The sequence below is a fragment of the Cyprinus carpio genome, chromosome B3 (genome assembly GCF_018340385.1).
Source record: "Cyprinus carpio isolate SPL01 chromosome B3, ASM1834038v1, whole genome shotgun sequence".
Classification (NCBI taxonomy): domain Eukaryota; kingdom Metazoa; phylum Chordata; class Actinopteri; order Cypriniformes; family Cyprinidae; genus Cyprinus; species Cyprinus carpio.
This window is the reverse complement of record NC_056599.1, coordinates 81,101-100,857: the sequence shown is the minus strand read 5'-3', so window position 1 is coordinate 100,857 and position 19,757 is coordinate 81,101. Positions and strand designations below refer to the sequence as shown.

The window sequence follows — 19,757 nt, the reverse complement described above, 5'->3', positions numbered from 1 at the left end:
TAATACAAAATGGCTGATGAGAACATGTCTGTCCTGGATCCAGGTGATATTTTGTGATTTGTCAGTGTGTATGTTTGGTGAGAGGGGACATTTATTGATTTTTATATAACAGTTATTTTATTTGTAGTATATTTAAATGCTGAGTTAGTGTGGAATACACATTTCTGAAAGCATGCACAAGATATGTTGTCCCTAGCAAATTCACATATTAGTTAAGACATGTTTGGTTGGGAGGGACTTAATTCAACAGTAAACAGAGCAGTATTTACCTCAAAGCTGACTGTTATTCAGCCAGACACTCTTCAGTGACTCCAGGTGTGTAGGAATATTCGTATTTATGCTGAAATTGTCTTGAAAAATTTGTAAATGTTGAAAATTAAATATATTGGTTGATTATATAATATAACAAGAAGGAGTTTTTAAAAAGTGTTTAGTCCAAAAAAATATATATATATATATAAATAAATAATTTTTAGAAAGCAAATAATTATTTTGTTGCAGGCAAAAAAGCATTGAAGTCTTCAGTGAGGTTCAATCCGAAAGCAGTTACAGATTACAGGTGAGTTTAATTTACACTGGCACATTCTACACAATAATATTAAACATAAGTCCTAGAGCTTTAAAGCTAGAACCACCAAACTTGGCCCAGACCTTCAGACTTGTTGTGCTATATCTTTTGTAACTGATTGGACTTGGAGTTTTCCTTAAAATGGCATGCCATTGACAGAATATTCAAATGAGCCATCATCTATTTATCAATCTGCTTTCAAACTTTTTTCAGACTTTAGGATTTTAAAATGGCTTCAGACTTTCAGACATACTTTTTCATATAGCTGCCATTTACACTGCTAAACATGAGAAAGGCACCAAAAACATTGTACATGTCTTTCATGCTGACTCTCATCATTAAAAGTCTATGGCCAGTGAAATATTTTGGATAATACTTCTGATTGGGTAAAATAATAACACTTCTGATTCTGATGATATAAGGAGACTGATACATGTTGTCATTTTGTATACACACTATGTGTGATAAAAAAACAGACGTTACTGAGCCTACTGCATTTTTCCAGGAAAGCCAAAGAGCATGTGTAGACTTGACAAATGCAGCAGCTTCAGATGACTGTGTGGGCAGTAGTTAGCGTTCAACTTTTTAAATCTAGTCCTCAGTACACAAGGTACTCTTTTCAGATTTGTTTGTGTTTTTTAACAAAAAACATAAAACTATTTGATTATATTCAGTTTGTGAAAAAGAAAATACAAAATGCATTTAGAAATTGTAAAAATGAATTTAATTACAGTAAAAATTAGCAAAATACATTACACGGGCATTTAAAAGTAATATTAATTTATCAGCGCTGATGGCCTCGTGGGAAGAACGCCGACATGTAGCACCATTGTGCTTGGGCATCCTGAGTTCGCATCTCGGCTTGCGGACCTTTCCCGATCCCACCCCCCTCTCTTTCATCCACTTTACTTCCTGTTGACCTACTGTTCTATCTAAATAAAAAGGCAAAAAAAAAAAAGAGAGTAAAATTAATTTTAGGACTGCAAAAATTAATATGTTAATTGTGCAATGAATGTATTTCAGTTTAACGTGCTACAAAATATTCAACACATTTCCTGGCATCCTTTGGCTAGCGTTACAGTAAACATTAAAAAGCATGTTATCCACACGGAGTCTAGAGTAATCGAGAGAGTCTTTATTATAACTTTATTAATCCAACACAGGGGTAAATCCAACATGGAACACAGGAGGAAGACACACGTATGTAACTGGTAGACCCGACAAACACAGACTGAAAGGACATGGGTTTTAAAGACAGGCTAATGAGGGAACTAAGAAGACACACCTGGGAACTAATCAATTAACCAAACACAGGAGACAGAAACTGAGTCACAGAGAACATGGGGAATGGAAAACACAACATAATGAGTCCAGGGGTGTGACAATAATATAAATATATTTTATTTTACTTTTTTTTTTTCTTAAATTAATGTATCTAATCTGTATACTTTGTTCAGTTGAAATTTATGTTAGATTATAGGCCAAAGGGGTTTGTAAGGGAAGTTGGACAACAATTTAGGCTTAACAGGAATAAGGGATGATTTATGAAATACCTGTACTGTAATTATAGTTAATGATGATACATTCACAAATTGAGTTTGTATAGTAAATAGAACATGAACATGAGTAGAGCAGCTGATGGTTTACTGAACTGCAGCATGCTGGTTAGAGCAGTTCTCGTTCTCGAGTCAACAACCAGTTGCATCAGTTTTCGGATCACCAGTACACTGAACCGAGAACCATTTCTTTCAGACACGTCCGATTTGAGAACCGATGAAAGCCGTTGAGAGCTGATGATACTGTGCATGTGTGATTCAGTGTGAACCTACCGAACAGATTGCCTACTATGACTGACAGAGCACGTCTGAACCGAACTGGTTCTTTTGGACAACTGATTCTGAGCACGGGTAAACCGAAGACTTGAATGAAGGGTAATCTGGTGAAATGTAAATTTATTTAATAACAAATAGATTGCAATGGATTATGTATAGTAAGTGGACTATGGTTTCTGGGCTGATGACGACTAATTTATATACTTTATATCTTAAAGACTTAAATCCTAGTATGCACATCACTGCCTGTTACTGTATTTGGGTGCTTAGTTGCAAAACTTAATTGTAAACTTTTCAGATCATGATTATGATGTTTTAACTGACTGAAGTTATGATTACTGATTTTATATATTTGAATGTGTATTTTCATCCCGGCCTGGGACGATAGACTTAATGACGTCATTCGTGATTACGTAATGATATCATGTTACAGCATAAAAGAACCAATGAACCGTTTTTTGAACTGGTTCATTGAAATGAACGGTCCGAAAGAACCGGTTCGCGGAAAAGAACCGGACTTCCCATCACTACCAGGGAAGAGAGGGGCAGAGTGAGCAGAGCTCATTAGCATTTAAAAGAACCTGCACCGAAACGGGTCGCTGTGAACAGAGTTAAAAAGGGTGTTGTTTTACACTACCCATCGAAAAATTTTAACCAAAGTATGACTTTTCATTAACCTGTTAACCTGCACCTGAATGCCAGCGCACTGAACGCTCTTTGTTTGCATGTGTCAATGTTTATAGATTAAATGAAAAGGGACATAATTAATCTTGACAAACAATATATCATTCTCAAGATCTAAACCTCAAGCATAGACTATAGATGTGTTCAATGGAAAGCTTATAAAGAATGTATTTGCTAAATACAAAGCAGTGATTCAAGTTCATGTTCTGGGTATTATCAAATGGCTTGAGTTTTGAGATCACAGTGGAAGTGAAGGACTATGATGCAATTCTAGCTTGCTGAAGTACAGATGAGAAAATAAGCCCATTCGGGGTTTTTATATGTAATTATCAAGAATTTAAAAAATGTGTTATAGGGAGTATGGTCATACGTCCTTGTTCTGTTAAGAACTCTAGCTGCCACTGCATTTTGGACCAGCTGGAGTTTGTTTATTAAGCAAGCAAAGCTGAATAGTTTTCAGTTTCCACAACTTTTATGGTGCGTTCACACCAGATGCAAATGAAGCGTTAAGCGCGAGTGATTTACATGTTAAGTCAATGCAAAGACGCGATAGACATCCTGCGGTGCGAATGACACAGTGTGAGTTGAAAAATCGGAACTATGAAAATTCGTGCTGCGTTAACCAATCAGGAGTTTGCTCTAGTAGTGACGTGATTACGACGTAGCAAGCGGAGGCAAAATCCAAAACAACAATGGAGGAATAATATTTTATGTTTAACCACAAAAGAGACATCAGAGCCAGCGGCAAATGTCAGAAAGACTAGCCGAGTCGAGACTGCTCTCATCGGTAACATGAGCACTCCCGCTGATTGCGTGGAGCTGATCGTCTCCGAAATCGGCAAAACACATTTTTAATTAGGCGGTCTCTTTATAAATAAACTGCATATTTGAGTTTAAAACAACTACATTCTCGCCTGAAATACTTTTAAAACTACATTTCACGACATGATAACAGTAATATTTTGAAAATGATCTGAATAAATGGTGGTTGAAATCACAATGCTGCGTGCACTCAACTGGCAGAAGCCCTTCCCATGACGCGAATTCGCATCTGTTGTGAAGTGAGTTTCACACGCGAATGAAGCGAGTAAACTCAAAATGTTCAAGCATCCAACTAGGCGCGAATAACGCTATTTATTCGCGCAAGTCGCATCTGGTGTGAACGCCCCGTCATGCTATATTTATACTAGTGTCTTTTTATTATATAGCTCAGACAGTATCATCATATAAGAAGAAGCTCCTTCAATGCTCATATCTAAAGCAACTTACAAATGAGGACAACAAAAGCAATCAAAAAAAACTTCCAACTAATAAAAAATTACACAAAAAATTTGTCAATTAACAAAACGCTTTTATCTAAAGCAACTTACAAATGAGGACAATAGAATCAATCAAAACAAACAGAAGCTGCTTTGAAACAATATGTATTATATATGTATATAACAGTCATTTCAAATTAATAACTTAAATAAATATAAAAAAAAAAATCTGTCATTTTAAAGTGTTAACTTAATTAATTAGTTATATAAAAATATAACACAATTCAAATATTTTAACGCAGTTAATGAACTGGCCCTGCCCCAGACCTGTAAGTCATCTAACATTTCATACAGTTGACTGTTGACAACTTTTATACACACAAAAAAACCCATGCATTTATCCCAAAAAAACAAAAATATTGGGGAGAAAAAAATGCCCCTGTATGATAATTTTTCTCATATTTATAGTATATGATAAGCAATATCACAGGAGTGCTTTTTTTGTCATGAAGAACACAAGTGTGACTTTATATAGCAGTTCAGTAAATTACAAGTTAATATTGTGTTATAAACACAATACTGTGTGATTTTGTTCAGTTTTGCCAACGGAAATATTACATAGGAAGCCAAAGCAAAAATGTGTGTCTCCGAGCAACACAGTGGTGTTTATTTTCTAAATGAATCCATGTTTTAAACAAATCGGGTGAATCAATGATTCAAAGGCCCATTGGAGAGCCGTTTACGTCATTCCTGAATGAATTAACCATTTTAATGAATTGACTCATAAAGACATTTACGTCCACCTGCTGGTAGTTTTAGTTTCTTCTTAAGTATATCATTTAATTTATTAATAAATAAATGAACATTAAAGGGATAGTTCATAAATTCTGTCATTTACTCGCCCTCATGTTGTTTCAAACCTGAATGACTTGCTTTCTTTTGCACAACGTAATATAAGGTTTTTTGAATACTGTTGGTAACAAAGCTGTTTTGGTCACTAGTGACTTTCATTGCATGAACAAAAAATACTGACATGTTTCTCAAATTATCTTCTTTTATGTTCCATTCTTTATAATGGGGCAGTGTAGCAGTCATGGTTATGGACCCTGTTTTGCCTGTTTCTGTTTCAGTGCTCCCCTATTTGGTCATGTTCCTGTTCCTGTTGTCTCATTATTAGTTGATTCCCCGCATCTGTCTGTCCCTGATTAAGTTTAGTATAAATGTGTAGTCTGCCTCATGTTTCCTTGTCGGGTGTTGAATGTCATCCTTGTGCTCTGTGTCTCCCTGTTGGATCATTAAAGGGATACTCCACCCCGAAATGAAAATTAATTAATTAAATAATTAATCACTTACTCACATGTCGTTTCAAACCCGTAAAAGCTTTGTTCATCTTCGGAACACAATTTAAGATATTTTGGATGAAAACCTGGAGGCTTGAGACTGTCCCATAGACGCCAAGTAACATTGTCAGAATAGTCCATCTGCCATCAATGATTCAACCGTAATGTTATGAAGCGATGAGAATACTTTTTGTACATGAAGAAATCAAAAATAATGACTTTATTCAACAATTCCTCTCCTCTTTGTCTCTCCAAATCAGTGTAGCGCCATTTTGGCAAATCTGAGCAGTAGGCACAGAGGAAAGGAATTGTTGAATAAAGTTGTTATTTTTGTTTTCTTTGTCTACAAAAAGTATTCTCATCTGTCATCGACTATCCTGCGCCTCGGGACTCCACTGTTCCAGCTTTGCCTCGTCCCTCTGGCTCCGTCAGGCTCCTTCATCCCCTCTCCTTAGTCCCCTGTCGCTCTGGTTCCACCACGGCCTCCCGGATCCACACCTTCGAGTCGGTCGCCGGCGCCATCTGCTCCGCCTAGGACCTCCGGATCATCCCCATTGTGCTGGCCTATCAGCTTTCTGTCTCTGCCTTGGGCTCCTCCACCACCTGCTCCGCCACTGTTGGTTGCCCCCCTGGAGTCGGCAGTCATTTGTACATCTCTCTCTCTCTCTCTCTCTATATATATATATATATATATATATATATATATACATTTATATATATATATATAGTTTGATGCAGTACACATATTAGCAGACGCTTTTATCCAAAGCAACTTACAAAAAATGAGGACAATGGAAGCAATCAAAATCAACAAAAGAGCAATGATATACAAGTGCTAATAACAAGTCTCAGCTAGTTTGATGCAGTACACATAGCAAGCGTTTTTTTTAAATAATATAATAAATAAAAAGAAAAAAGAGAATAGAAAAATAAAATAAAAAAAAAGACGTGTTAGTTTATATATATATAATGTTTTTGTTTTTTGCAAATATGATTTATTCTGAAGCAATATTTTTATATATATATTATAATATATATATTATATATATATATATATATATATGTAATGTTTTTGTTTTTTGCAAATATGATTTATTCTGAAGCAATATTTTCATCAGTTTTTGATCAGCTGTGACAAATCTGCAAGGTTTTTTTTTTCATTTAGAGGGCATTTTCTCTCAACTTCATTATACTTCATCTTTCATTTCAAATTCTTACATTTAATCTATAAATTCAATAATAATAGTGTTGTTATTATTGTTATCTATACGTTATCAATTTGAATAAATTGTGTTTAATAAGTGAGTCATTGAGTTGTTCATTCAAGCGATTCGTTCAAACAAAAATTTCTCCTGGAGAGGCTGTGTGAGCCTCGCCTCAGCAGCACAACTTTATAGGCATTATATACAGTAGCTATATCCACTATACACCACTTACTCTAAATGTAATAAAAACAGAATGATTCTTGCATTTTGGTGATTGCCTAGTTATTTTTGGTTATTGATGTTTTAATCAAGTTAGTTAATGACGTTAATGATGCGTTAATGTCAAGCCCTGGAGTTTATGTGCTGGGGTTCAAACCCCGGCCCAATTTATACCCTGCTTATACATGTATTTGCATCACATTTAGAAATAAACAAAAATAAAATATCCATGTTCATTTTCTGCATTATAACAACCCCAGCATATTTAAGGGGTCCCTATATGTTACAGCTGATTGTCCATCTAGACACCCGACACAGTGGCGGGTGTGAAGGAATATTTATTTAACTATGTTTAATGAAGTGTCTCTTATATTATTTTGATGGGGATTAATATCCCTAATATAGATCATGTAATTTATTTTTTAAGTGCTTGTTTTTATATAAAACATTTACAAACATCTATTCTGTATTCTAAAGAAAGTTATTAATGATTTTGTTCAAAGCAGGCTGGAGAGGGACGGTAACGGTAAAGTGGACATATTTACTCCTACGATCACCATGAATTCCAGGTGAGTTATTCACATGTTTTTGGAGAAGGTGAACTATTTACTTTAAAAAAAATCAAACTGAAGGTAATTAATTCCTATGTTTCTCTGTATTCAATTTTGTGATACTCTGTGGTTACGTATGTAACCCTCATTCCCTGAAGGAGGGAACTGAGTTGTCATATCAGTGAAGGAGGGAACTGAGTTGTCATATCGGTGACTGACGAATAGGGATCTCGCTTCAAGAGACCAGTCTACTTCGAGTGTAAACTAAATGTGCTAATGCACATTGGCATGCGTTTATTGCCGCTGATCACAGCGTGAGCGTAAAAATGCAGCAGGTGCAACGCAAGCCAGGTTTTCACTGAGGAGCCGAGTCGGTAACCCGGCCACTGAGTCGTGGTACAGCAGCTGTGGCGACGGGACATGACATCTCCCTTCCCTACTTCAGGGAACGAGGGTTACATACGTAACCGAGACTTTCCCTTTCAGTCGGTCACTCCAAGTCATGTCGGTGACTGACAAATTGAGATCCCTACCAAAGTGCCATGGATGCTGCCCCTTCCAATATCTTGTGTGAGCCTCCTCTGCCTTTTTTGGTGTAGGCTGGGGCTAACAGCAAGAAGACCATTCACTGTTGTCGTAGCACTACCCATTCAGTGAGATTGGATAACACTGGGAAAACGTGCCCGTTCCACTTGGAAGAGGAATGTTGCAGAAGCCCCATCTTTCCTGAAGGAGATTTCGGAAGCACTTACACATATGGAAAACCGTTTAGGTGCTTATGGAAGATTTAGAGGTGACTGTAACCCTCTTGAAAAATGGCAGTTAAGTCTGGTGGGGGGAAACAGGCTTTGAGCTATACCATGGAATTTACACATATGGGATCCACTCAGGTCACTACATATGGTACCCAGCCCTCAACCAGCTCTCATGGATTTATCAAGTGAGGGCCTGGTGCCAGATGCTCTGCCACATCTTTCTGCCAAGGGTGATGGAGGAGCTCAACAGAATCTACAGCTCTCGCTGGAGCAGTTTTATCAAGCCGACACTAACCGGGGCCTCTCAGTGCTTCTACCCATTTGAGGTCAATACAAAGGCTATAGAATCTAGTGAACATGTTGGGCGTTGCCCAGCCCACAGCTCTACAAATATCTGTCAGTGAGGCGCCACGAGCCAGTGCCCAGCAGGGTCCAACACTCCTAGTACTAAGCCTTCATAATAAGAACACTATGCCTTTATAAGCCATGGTGATGGCATCCACTATCCAGTGGGCCATCCTCTGCTTGTAGATGGCATTCCCCGTCTGCCGGTGTTCTGAGGTACTAAAGCTTTGTGTTCGGTCCACGTACCATCTCAAGGCGAGGAAGGAACAAAGCAAAGTTAGGGCTGGGTCTGCCTCATCCGGGGGCAGCGCTTGCAGGCTCACTACCTGATCCCTGAAGGGGGTAGCAAGAACTTTGTGCATGTAGCCGGGGCCTGCATTGCCAAAGAGGCTGGTCTGGGACACAGGGACCTTGAGGAACCAAACTTTGTCTGCGTCCCTCATGTCGACCAGACACAGCCAGAGTTTGCACTCCTGGACCACAAGTGTGGACATCGCACGACCCAGAGAACTTGCTGTGACCTTCGTCACTCTGAGCGTGAGGTCAGCTAAGGTTTGGAGCTTTTTCAGAACTTCCGGATCATAACCACCCTTGTGCAGGTCCCTCAGTGATTTAGCAAACCTGCAGTAACACCATAACGTGTAAGGTGGAGACAGCTTCTCCACTTGCTGCATAAGCATCACCGCACATACCAGACAAGTACCCACAGGCCTGGGAGGGGAGGCACAATTTGCCCCACCAGGTGGAGGTGGTATTAGGACACAACTGCATTGCAAATGACCGCTCCACAAAGGGGACCCTGTTTACCTCCTAACTGCACCACCGTCGAGGGAGGTGAGGGAGGAGGAGCAGATCCTCAAGCATCTGGCAGTAAAATAACCCCCTCGACGACCCAGTAAGATCCTCAGGCAGCTTCGAAGGCTTGGGACACGGAGGAGCATTCCATTCAAGCCTAACCCTCTTGGCGGTCCAGCAACCAAGAGCCATCAATCCCAGATCAATCTAAAGCACCTCTAATAGAGGATGACACGGGAGTGGATTTTCACTCCTGTCCCATCCCACTCCCATAGAAAGAAATCTTGTCCCGTCCCACTCCCAGACCAAAGTTTAAAAAATAATCCCATCCCATCCCGCTCCTGGTAAATTGACTCCCACTCCCATCCCGCTCCTGTTTAACTGACTCCCGCTCCTGTACCGCTCCCCCGCTCTATTTTTTTTCTCAATTAGTGTTTAGTTAATACATCGAATTTGATTTAATCTGCTCTCCATCCTGTTTTAGACCAGCTGCTGAGCCCCTGTGCGAGATTTTTTTTCTACAGAAAATGGAAGACAGCAAATAAAAGAAAAACAGTACATAGTTCACACCATGTCTACAATAGTTTATAAACCCAAACAGCACATAAAGCTGGCATTTTACTCATTTATTGTTGAGAAACAATACATTTATAGTTTACATTTATAGTTTTTTTTAATTACATGTTAACGATTTTCATCAATTATGCTCTTGCATAATGAGTCCATCTTAGTTATATGTTGCTGTGTAGGAACAAAAGTGCATCTACATTTCATGTCATTACTTCTGACTTTGCGCTGTAAAATCATTTTTTGCCACATCGACTTCTCCGCGGCTGTTAGCTCCCTCCATCAGCTCTTTGAATTCCGGCGGGAAGCCGTGACAAAAAGCACTGATGTTTCTGGGACGGCTGGGTCGTGTAGTTATTTTTTAATTGCGTTACATTGTAGGCGTATTAAAAGGAAACTACAAAATGGTGGCATTTACTTTTTTTCTTTTTTTGTCATCTTTGCTATTGGTTGATTCCCGCTCCCGTCTGCTCCCGTTAACCATTTTATCCGTACCGTCCAAAATCCCGTGATTAATAGCAAAGATGACTCCCATCCTGCAGGAATCCCACGGGAATCCCGTGACCCGTGGGATTCCCGAAAAAATGTCAGCCTCTAATTGCTACCATCCAAGAGGGTGGCATCCCAGCTGAATCTGAAGCTCCTTGTAGCTCCTTGTGGCCCAGCACGTTCCTTCTGCAGCTCAACTGGTTGCGGAGCTCAAGAGGAGCGATGGTCCCTCAAGGGCTGGTTCCCTGGAGGGTTTGCCACCACTGTAACCCTAAAAACAAGCATGCTAACACCTGAAGGACTCCAGGCTAACCAGATCAAGGCAGAGGCAATGGAGCTTAGCCCCTTTCAAGGTAACGGAGCCTGCCCCACAACTCCGAGATAATCATCTTCCCGCAATGAGAACATGACTCATCCATGAACACCACCTCAGCGTGCTTAATGCCCAGGCATGTGAGGCAGCGTTCGTGACCGGCATCAGGTAATAGCCGCATCCAGAAACGCATGGGTGATACATTGTCTAAAGCAAGATGCAACGCCATCTTTACAAAGATGCAACGTTGTCTTTTAAAAGATGCCCCTTGAATGCTCTTTTAGGGAAGTGCTCTTTTAGGTGCTGAAATGCACATGGGGAGATGGCCATGTCCAGGACAACGTGGGTAGTGCAGCCTAAAGTGCACAACTCACTCGACACAGGAGCTTCGTACGCCAACACAGAAGCTCCCTTAGAGCATGTTGAACTCATCGTTCTCACACAAAACTTGGCAGATGCAGAATGATGATGTTGCTCGGCTCCGAAGCAAAAAACTGGTATGCGTTGCAACTGCTGCCTTTTTATGCTCACGCTGTGATCAACTGCAGCTGGATGCAATCATTGCATGCCAGTGTGCATTGGAATGTTTAGTTTACACTCGAAGTAGATTGGTCTCTCACCGGAGGAAACAGATTTTTACATTGAATGTTATTTTCATGTCATGTATTTGTCACAACTCAAAGAAACAGAACAGAAGGAAATATAATAATCAACAGTAAAAAGCATCAGTATATTGGTTTTAATATTATTGTTAATAATAATATAGGTTTATAATATAAATTTTGTGATCTTTACATTGTTCTATCGTAGTACCAGCCCATGTCATGAAGATACGCATTGAGGGCTAGATTATGCAGTGGCCATTCACACAGAACGTTTTTGCCTTTCCATCGTTTTTCTATGTACATGTAAAAATGTGCTAAATCAACAACACCCACACACCTTCACCCATTCATGTGGGTGCATTAAAAAATAAAAAAAAAAAAAAAAAAAACACTGTGGCAGTGAAGTTAAAATAAGTTAAAATAAAAACACATCTTGCAGTTTTCAGTCCAGTTAATATCTCATTGTTTTTCATCTGGGAAAACGAAGTGAAATGTGAATGTGAGTTCAAACAGAATGTTTTTTGAATTTTTTTTTATTTTTTTTGCATTCCATTGTGCTGCTATTGAATTGTTTTTCTATCCACGGATTAGAAAAATGTCTCTGCCGATTGCGTCATGTCTCAATCATTTTTCAGAATCATGCGCCACCTTATGAAATCAGTGTGTCAATTTCAAAGGTATTTAACCTTTAAAAATGTGCAATGAAATGCTGCACTTAAAGCGAGACACTGCAGGTGAATACAGATTTTTTTTTCTAAACATATTAACTTGAAACTTTACCAATAAATTAAATACATTATTATTAATTTTTTTTTTTTGCATCGCAAGTTTTCTGACAAAGCATGTTTAGTTATGCAACTGAAATGATATCTCATTACATATGCATTTATTTACATATATTTAAAAAAAATCTAGACACTTTAACATTTACATTTGTAATCTTTATTTCATTTTAATAACATACCAGTTTTACAAATTTTTACAGAGCAGATTTTGGATATCTTTTTTTAATGAAAAATACTAAAATACTATAAATGCGTTTTAAAATGCAATTATCGCCATATTTTTTTTTAATCCCAAAATGGTATGTAAATCAGGTAAAAAACATTGTGATAATAAATCCTTCTGTAATAATCTTCAGAATATAATTAAGAATGAAGATGGAAAGTATGGCTTAGGTAAGTGCTACACAAGTTGACATTTTTGGTTCAGAATGTTGAAAAAAAAAAGCTAATTTTGAGAAAACAGCTGCTAAAGATGTTGATTGCATAATTTCATATTTACAGAATAAAAATTACACTTATTTTCAACAGTAACATATATCATTTCCCCCAAATCTATACTACCCAAATGAATACATATATAGACTGTGTGTGATTTACTTCTTTGTGTGATTTACATTATAGACAGAGACACAATGAGAGGAGGACAAATCGAGGAGAAGTGTAGCAGAAAGAGGATAGGAGTAAGAGGAGAGAGGAGAGGCCCCAACTTAGTCTGCCATGCCTGCCTTATATGTTGGCCCTTCTTTAAGCTCTTGCTTGTGTCTTTTGACCTTTTTGTCTATGTCACAGCTCTTTCTTTTATGTTTTGCACAAGCAGAAGTCACAGAATCTGCTTTTACTATCTAAAGCTTGCACACAGTTGCACTAACTGTGACCACTATGGTTTCAAGCCACAATCTGTCCATTACAGATAACATGGCAGAAGCACCTTTATTGAATGTTGAAATAGCCATACTGGCTGCTGCCTCCACTTTCTATTTGCCAACAAATATTGTTTTGGGACACCTTGACCAAATTACAGAATTTAAGAACTCACTAACATTTTGGGTGCCCCCATGTTGCATTCTCTGCAGTAGGCTATTATGCTCATTGTGACTCTTTGGTGTCACACCATTTTCCTCTGCTTTCCTGTACCAGCAACCAGCACTAGGGCTATCAAAAAAAAAATTTTTTTTCGAATATTCATCGAATTTCAAATAAAAATCAAAAATCCAAATCAAAAATCAAAAATTCCAATCACTCCAACCACAATCCATAAACAAACAACAGATAACAACTTACAATTTTTTTTTAATTCTTTAATCACTTAACACCTAATTTTGCCCATCCCCCATCTTCACTGCACTGATGTACTAAATACAGACAGCTAGCCAAGCAAATCAGGTCATGGGAAATTGACTTCAGCCAATCAAATTATGTCTCCTGGTTTAGATCAGCCTTTATTTTTCCCTATTGGTGAGCTACATTAGAAATGACTAAATATAGACAGGTTGTCATTACACCATAGAGGACGAGCTTTCCAGTGATACCAAACACTCTCTGTTTTCAAATGCGACCATAGACCATGATTGAAAATGGCTAATTTCAGACAAAGTTAAGGAAAACTAACAGAGGTTTGAGAAAAAATGCCTAAAAACAAACATTTAATTGTGAACTTTTGTCATTTTTATTGTATCCCTGTTAAAGAACTTACAAAAATCAAAAAATCGACCAGTCTGCACAAAAAATGACTTTTTTGCCTGCCATGTCTCGCCTTAAGCTAAAAATTAATGTTTTAAACATCAATTGTAATTGGAGTAAAACATATATATATATATATATATATATATATTTTTTTTTTTTTCAATTATTATTCATGTTAAAAATGCATATAACAAAAAAAGTCTGCATTTTGATTGTGTTTGAACTCATTTTACATAAAATTTCTGGCATGCTGAATTGCCTCTATTTTACAGAAAGCCAAGTCTTCCCCCACACAAACCAACTCTGATTCATGAAGGTCTTCCAAAACGATATCGTCTACATACAATGAGAAGAGTGATTGATGATAATGGGAAAGTAAGAAAATGGACTTATGGAATAAAAGACACCAGTAAACAAAACAAAATTGTTCTGCTGGTGGGAGAAACTGGCGCTGGCAAGACGACTCTCATCAACACCATGGTGAACTATTTACTTGGTGTGAAGTTTGAAGATGAAATTTGGTATGAAATCACAGAAGAAGAAGCAAGAGATCAATCAGAATCACAAACCTCTGAAATCACCATGTATGAGGTCTTTCATTCAAACAGTCCTATGTCACTCACCATCATTGACACTCCAGGCTACGGAGACACTAGAGGACTGGACAAAGATCTGGAAGTTGCTGAAAATTTAGCCACTCTGTTTCAGAGTAATGATGGAGTACGTGAAGTCGACGCTGTGTGTTTTGTGATTCAAGCGTCTAAGAATCGTCTCTCAGACCGTCAGCATTACATTATAAGTTCAATACTGTCTTTGTTTGGAAAAGACATTGTGAACAACATTATGTTTTTAATCACACACTCTGATGGTTTACCACCCAAGAACGTCCTCGGTGCCATTAATAAAGCTAAAATACCCTGCAGACGAGACAAAAGCGACCAACCTGTTTATTTCTTATTCAACAACCGGCAGGCTGACACCCGTCACAATGAGAAGCGTTACATTCGTGCTCAAAGAGATGCCTGGGAAGACAGTGTGGAAGAGATGAAGAAATTCCTTCAGTCTATGAATGAAACAAACAGTTGAAGTTTAGAGCTGACTTCAGATGTCCTGATCGAGCGCATTCTATTAGAAGCATCTATGGGCAACTTAAAACTGCGTGTTCAAGAGATGGAGCAGAAAATGGCTGAAAAACTTCAGATTCAGGAGGTGATGGTGCGAAACAAGGAAAAGATTGAGGAGTGTAAAAACTTTACCTTAACTTTAAAAAGGACTGTGAAACTGAAAGTGCTCATTGAGAGCGAATCGTGGAAGCACAGGAAGGCGACGACCTGCACCGTCTGTGAGGAAAACTGTCATGAGTTTGGCTGCTGGTGGGCTTCTAATCCCAGCAAATGTGAAGTCATGAAAGACGGCTTCTGCATTGTGTGCACAGGGAAGTGTCATCACAGCCAACACGTCAAAGAAAACCATAAATACATCATCAAAAACTCCAGCATAAAGGTCGAATTTGACAACTTCATCAAAAATTTTGAAAAAGCTGAAAAGAACTCCAAGACGTTTTCAGTTATAAAGGAAAGACTTGACAAAGATCTGCAGGAGATTGAGGACCAAATTTTAATTCTTCTGTTCAATGCTTACAGGACCATAAAGCATCTGTCTCAGATCGCATTAAAACCAGACTCGGCTTTCACTCTTAAGCATCTCAACTTCTTCATCCCCAGAGTGAAGGAGGCTGGGAAAGAAAACTGGGCCCAAGAGCTGGAGGAAATGAGGAGAAATGCTGAAACTGAAGAAGCGAATAAAGACACTTTGAGTTATCTCCAGGCAGGTCTGGCAAAACTAGATCTTCTTTTTAATAAAGAATGAACAAATGCAGACAGGACAACTGATGAATCAATGACAAGATGAAAGCTGTTTACAATGAGAAATAAATGCAGGCTACTATCTGTAGATCTGAAGATAATAACATTCATTTAACCATAGTGTCAAGTTAATTTTCATTCCTGTTTTTAGTTTTTATAACTAGGCAAGCTTGATAACATTTTAATAAAAAATAATGTAAATTAGTATCTTACATTTTTGGAGACTGGATGGTTTCATAAAAATGTCACAACCAAAAACAGATATTTGATTACTCGTGTCAAACTTGGTTGATCTCTTCTCCTTTTCACCTTCATCATTTGCAATCTGTTTAAATATTTCCTGTTTCATCTCTTTTTTTATTTTTTAAGTTTTGCTGTTTATCTTAATCTCTTGTTAAATAAAATTTAAATATACTTATAGTATTTTCTTCATTGGGTTTGTGTGTCTCAGCAGTGTTGGGGAAGCTTCTCTTAAACTGTAGCTTGACCAATTACAAGTTATTTGTAAATTAAAGTACTTAAGATGTCAGTTTTATGTACACAACCATGGCAACGATTGGTTCTGTGAAACAAAACAAAACCAATGTTACTCACCTATCGAGAAGAAACAAAGCAACCTCGGCATCCGATCGCAGGCCTTCCCGCTCCTTGAGTTCTCTCCAGCGCTGGAAAGCTGAAAATAATCTTTTCCATTAAGTTTAAACTGATTTTTACATTTTATGGGCTTCATAAAGCCATTTTTCTAAAAGTGTCCATTATCTTTTGAGTCAAATTCTTACATTTAATCAGTGAATTAGAAGACTTTTGGGCTGGTACCAAGCAAATGCAATCAGTTTTGGCCAAATTAATCTTTGCAATGCAGAGAAAACACAGAAGCTGCATCTGAAGTGGCATTTAGATGCATACACATTGTTTAATGCAAGACATGAATGCATTTAACCTGCAATTACAAATGCATAAATAATGTATCACCACCATTTTGGAGAATATGAGCTGAACGCAAACTGCATACACTATACTGTGTCAGCCGCGCCACAAAGATACATTTTCTGCGAGTATTTACACTTTGATTTGAAAGAAAAACTGTGCATCCACTACGGTGATGTGGAAAGACACAGAGGAGAGGAATTTTTGAATAAAGTCATTATTTTTGTTTTCTTCGTGTACAAAAAGTATTGTCGTCGCTTCATAAAGTTACGGTTGAATCACTGATGGCAGATAGACTATTCTGACGATGCCTTTCATAATTTTCCTGGACCTTCACAGTGTATTTTACTTGGCAGTCTATGGGACAGTCTCAAGCCTCCCGGTTTTCATCCAAAATATCTTAAGTTGTGTTCCGAAGACGAATTAAGCTTTTACGGGTTTGGAACGACATGGGTGCAAGTGATTAATGACAAAATTTTCATTTTGGGGTGTAGTATCCCTTTAACTTAACTAACTGATAACAAGAAGACGATGAACTATTATGAATTATAAGATTAACAAAACAAACAATATAAAAAATGAGAAAAATCTGATGCATTAAACATGCGCTATTTTAAGGTTATTTATATATTCTATTTAGTGCTGTCACGACATTAGATTTTTCACACCACAGTTATTGTGGCCAAAAGAATTCACGATATCGATATATTGCGATATCTATAGAAACTTGGGGAGAATCAGTCAAATTAATTTACCTTATTTAGTTTTACTTTTTACCCATAGGGCACATGCATTTTCACTTCTTCTTCAGGTCACAGCTGACCTGAGACTCTGGCTTTCTCGGTCTTCTTTAAAACTTCCTATGAAATAACAAGAGACAAGGAATAAGGAATAAATATTAACATCAAAACTGATACTTTAACCTGTTAACTTGCATAACTGTATTTTAATCTCTTTAACCTATAGTTGCGCCGGCGCAATGTGCATCTAGAACGGCTGCAGATGAGGCATTTAGTGCATGGCACTGCGACCAACTTACAGAGTTTAATGTAGCAATGTAGTCACTCAGTTTTTTTAGATTAGTTTTAATCGTTTAATAGATTTGAACAATGAAATCTAGCGCAACACACATATTAGCCAGGACTATTACAAATACAAAATTAAGATGAGTAAAGAAAAAGGGGTGATTCTTTTAATAAGTACCGCGTTATTTAAATATATGAACACAGGAAACTGATGTTAGCAGGTTAATATATTGTTTACCATTCCATGACTAGTAAAATAATGGACTAAAAAATAATAAAATAATAAATCTAAGTAATATAACAATATAATAAGTAAAATAAATAAACTTACTGTTTGAACATGTTTTTTCTCTGAGTAGCGCGTCCACGCGCTGCGTCTTTTTCTTGATTGACTAGTGTCAGCATTAAGGTGCAATACTACCACCGGGAAGGTCAACCAGGTACTGGCGCTGGAGTAGGCTATTTGCGTTTCGTGTTATCATAAGTGTCCTGTTCATTTTAAATATTGTGGTTATTGCCACACCCTCTATCGTCACACCCTAAATTAACATGATGTCAATATTTCATTATTTGAATATCACAGTTATCATCAATACCGGTATATCGCGACACCCCTAACTGCAATGTTGTGTGCTTTGTTGTTCGTATGCTTCTCAAAGGCTTGTGGACCATGTTTCCAGTTATGGAAGCCTTGCGAGACGAATGCTTGCTCTGCATTTTTGGCCAATGCAGACGTCTGTTTGGAGAAGGCATTACTGCAGTAAAAAACACACTACTCCTTCAAGTTTGGAGCAGTAATCCAGCCATGGGAAGCTTTTGAACCAGCTGTCCTGAATACTAAGGGTTTTGTTGGTCAACTTCTGAACTTCAGTGAGTTTAGGTATTTTTCAGGTGCCTGCTTTCCTGACTCTATTGAAGTAGTTGGCTGGATTGATTTGCTGCAGCTCTGTGATCTCCACAGTCAAGTTTTGCCCTGCCTCTCTCAAGTTATCAACTGCATGCCTCTGTAAATAGTTCAAATTAACTTTAAGCAATTTTATATAAGCAATGATGAATGCCTATTTTGTAAAAAGTTGTTGTATGTTAAATAGTTGAGTGTTATATGATTTTCTATAGCTTTTAAAAAAAATAGTCATAATATGCAATATGAATAAAATGTATGCATGACAAATTATAAAAAATTATGTGAAAAATCTTGTTTTTCTCTAGAGTGGTGTAAATACTTTTAATATTATTTTCATTTATATGAACTATGTAAAATGTGTAATAAAATTAATTTTGTAGTACATATTTTTAATAACCTTATTATATTTATGCATTTTATTTAAATTATGTATTGTAATTGTAATCAACAATGTTAGTGCTGTATTTTAGTTTTACCTCTACATTTTCTGCTCCCCTGTTCTTGTTCTTTGTCAGTAGACACATGTGTATGATTCTGGGACAAAATTGACAAGTTCAACCCAGGATCTAAATGTTTACATTTGCAAACATAAGCAATATATTGCCATTTCTCCATCATTGAAGGCTGAATGACTGTTACAGCACTTTTAAACTACATCCCAATTCTGTGTTATGACTGGGATTTTCAAAATTATAATATATATATATATAATTATACATGTCTTTAAGTCTGTAGTCCTTTCATTCAGTTTTGTATTAAATCACAGCACTTCAGTGGCCGCCAAAAACATGATTAGCTCCATTATGCCTATTCACGTATGTTTAATTAAATATAATATGTTTAGTGTTAAGCAAAGATACTTACTGTGCATGGCTGCTTTACTTAAAAACCTCACTTCCAGCTCCACACTTTATCCTTGACATTTTGTTTAAGGTTTTAGCATTTATATTAGCAACATTTACCGTTAACTAGCCTTTACATGTACAGTAGGTGGCCAACCAAAATGATCGTTCTGCCACCACGAGTGCCGCCACCGCCCGT

General features: G+C 37.4%; 1 protein-coding gene across 1 annotated transcript; it reads left to right on the top strand.

The window, feature by feature from the left end:
• The first annotated feature begins 280 nt into the window (after positions 1-280).
• LOC122134527 lies at positions 281-16,252 on the top strand. Its single transcript, XM_042719353.1, is given in 4 exon segments — positions 281-315; positions 502-559; positions 7,614-7,676; positions 14,268-16,252. Coding segments are annotated over 2 exon segments (1,608 nt in total). The 5' UTR covers positions 281-315; positions 502-559; positions 7,614-7,665; the 3' UTR covers positions 15,865-16,252.
• Positions 16,253-19,757: the final 3,505 nt, after the last annotated feature.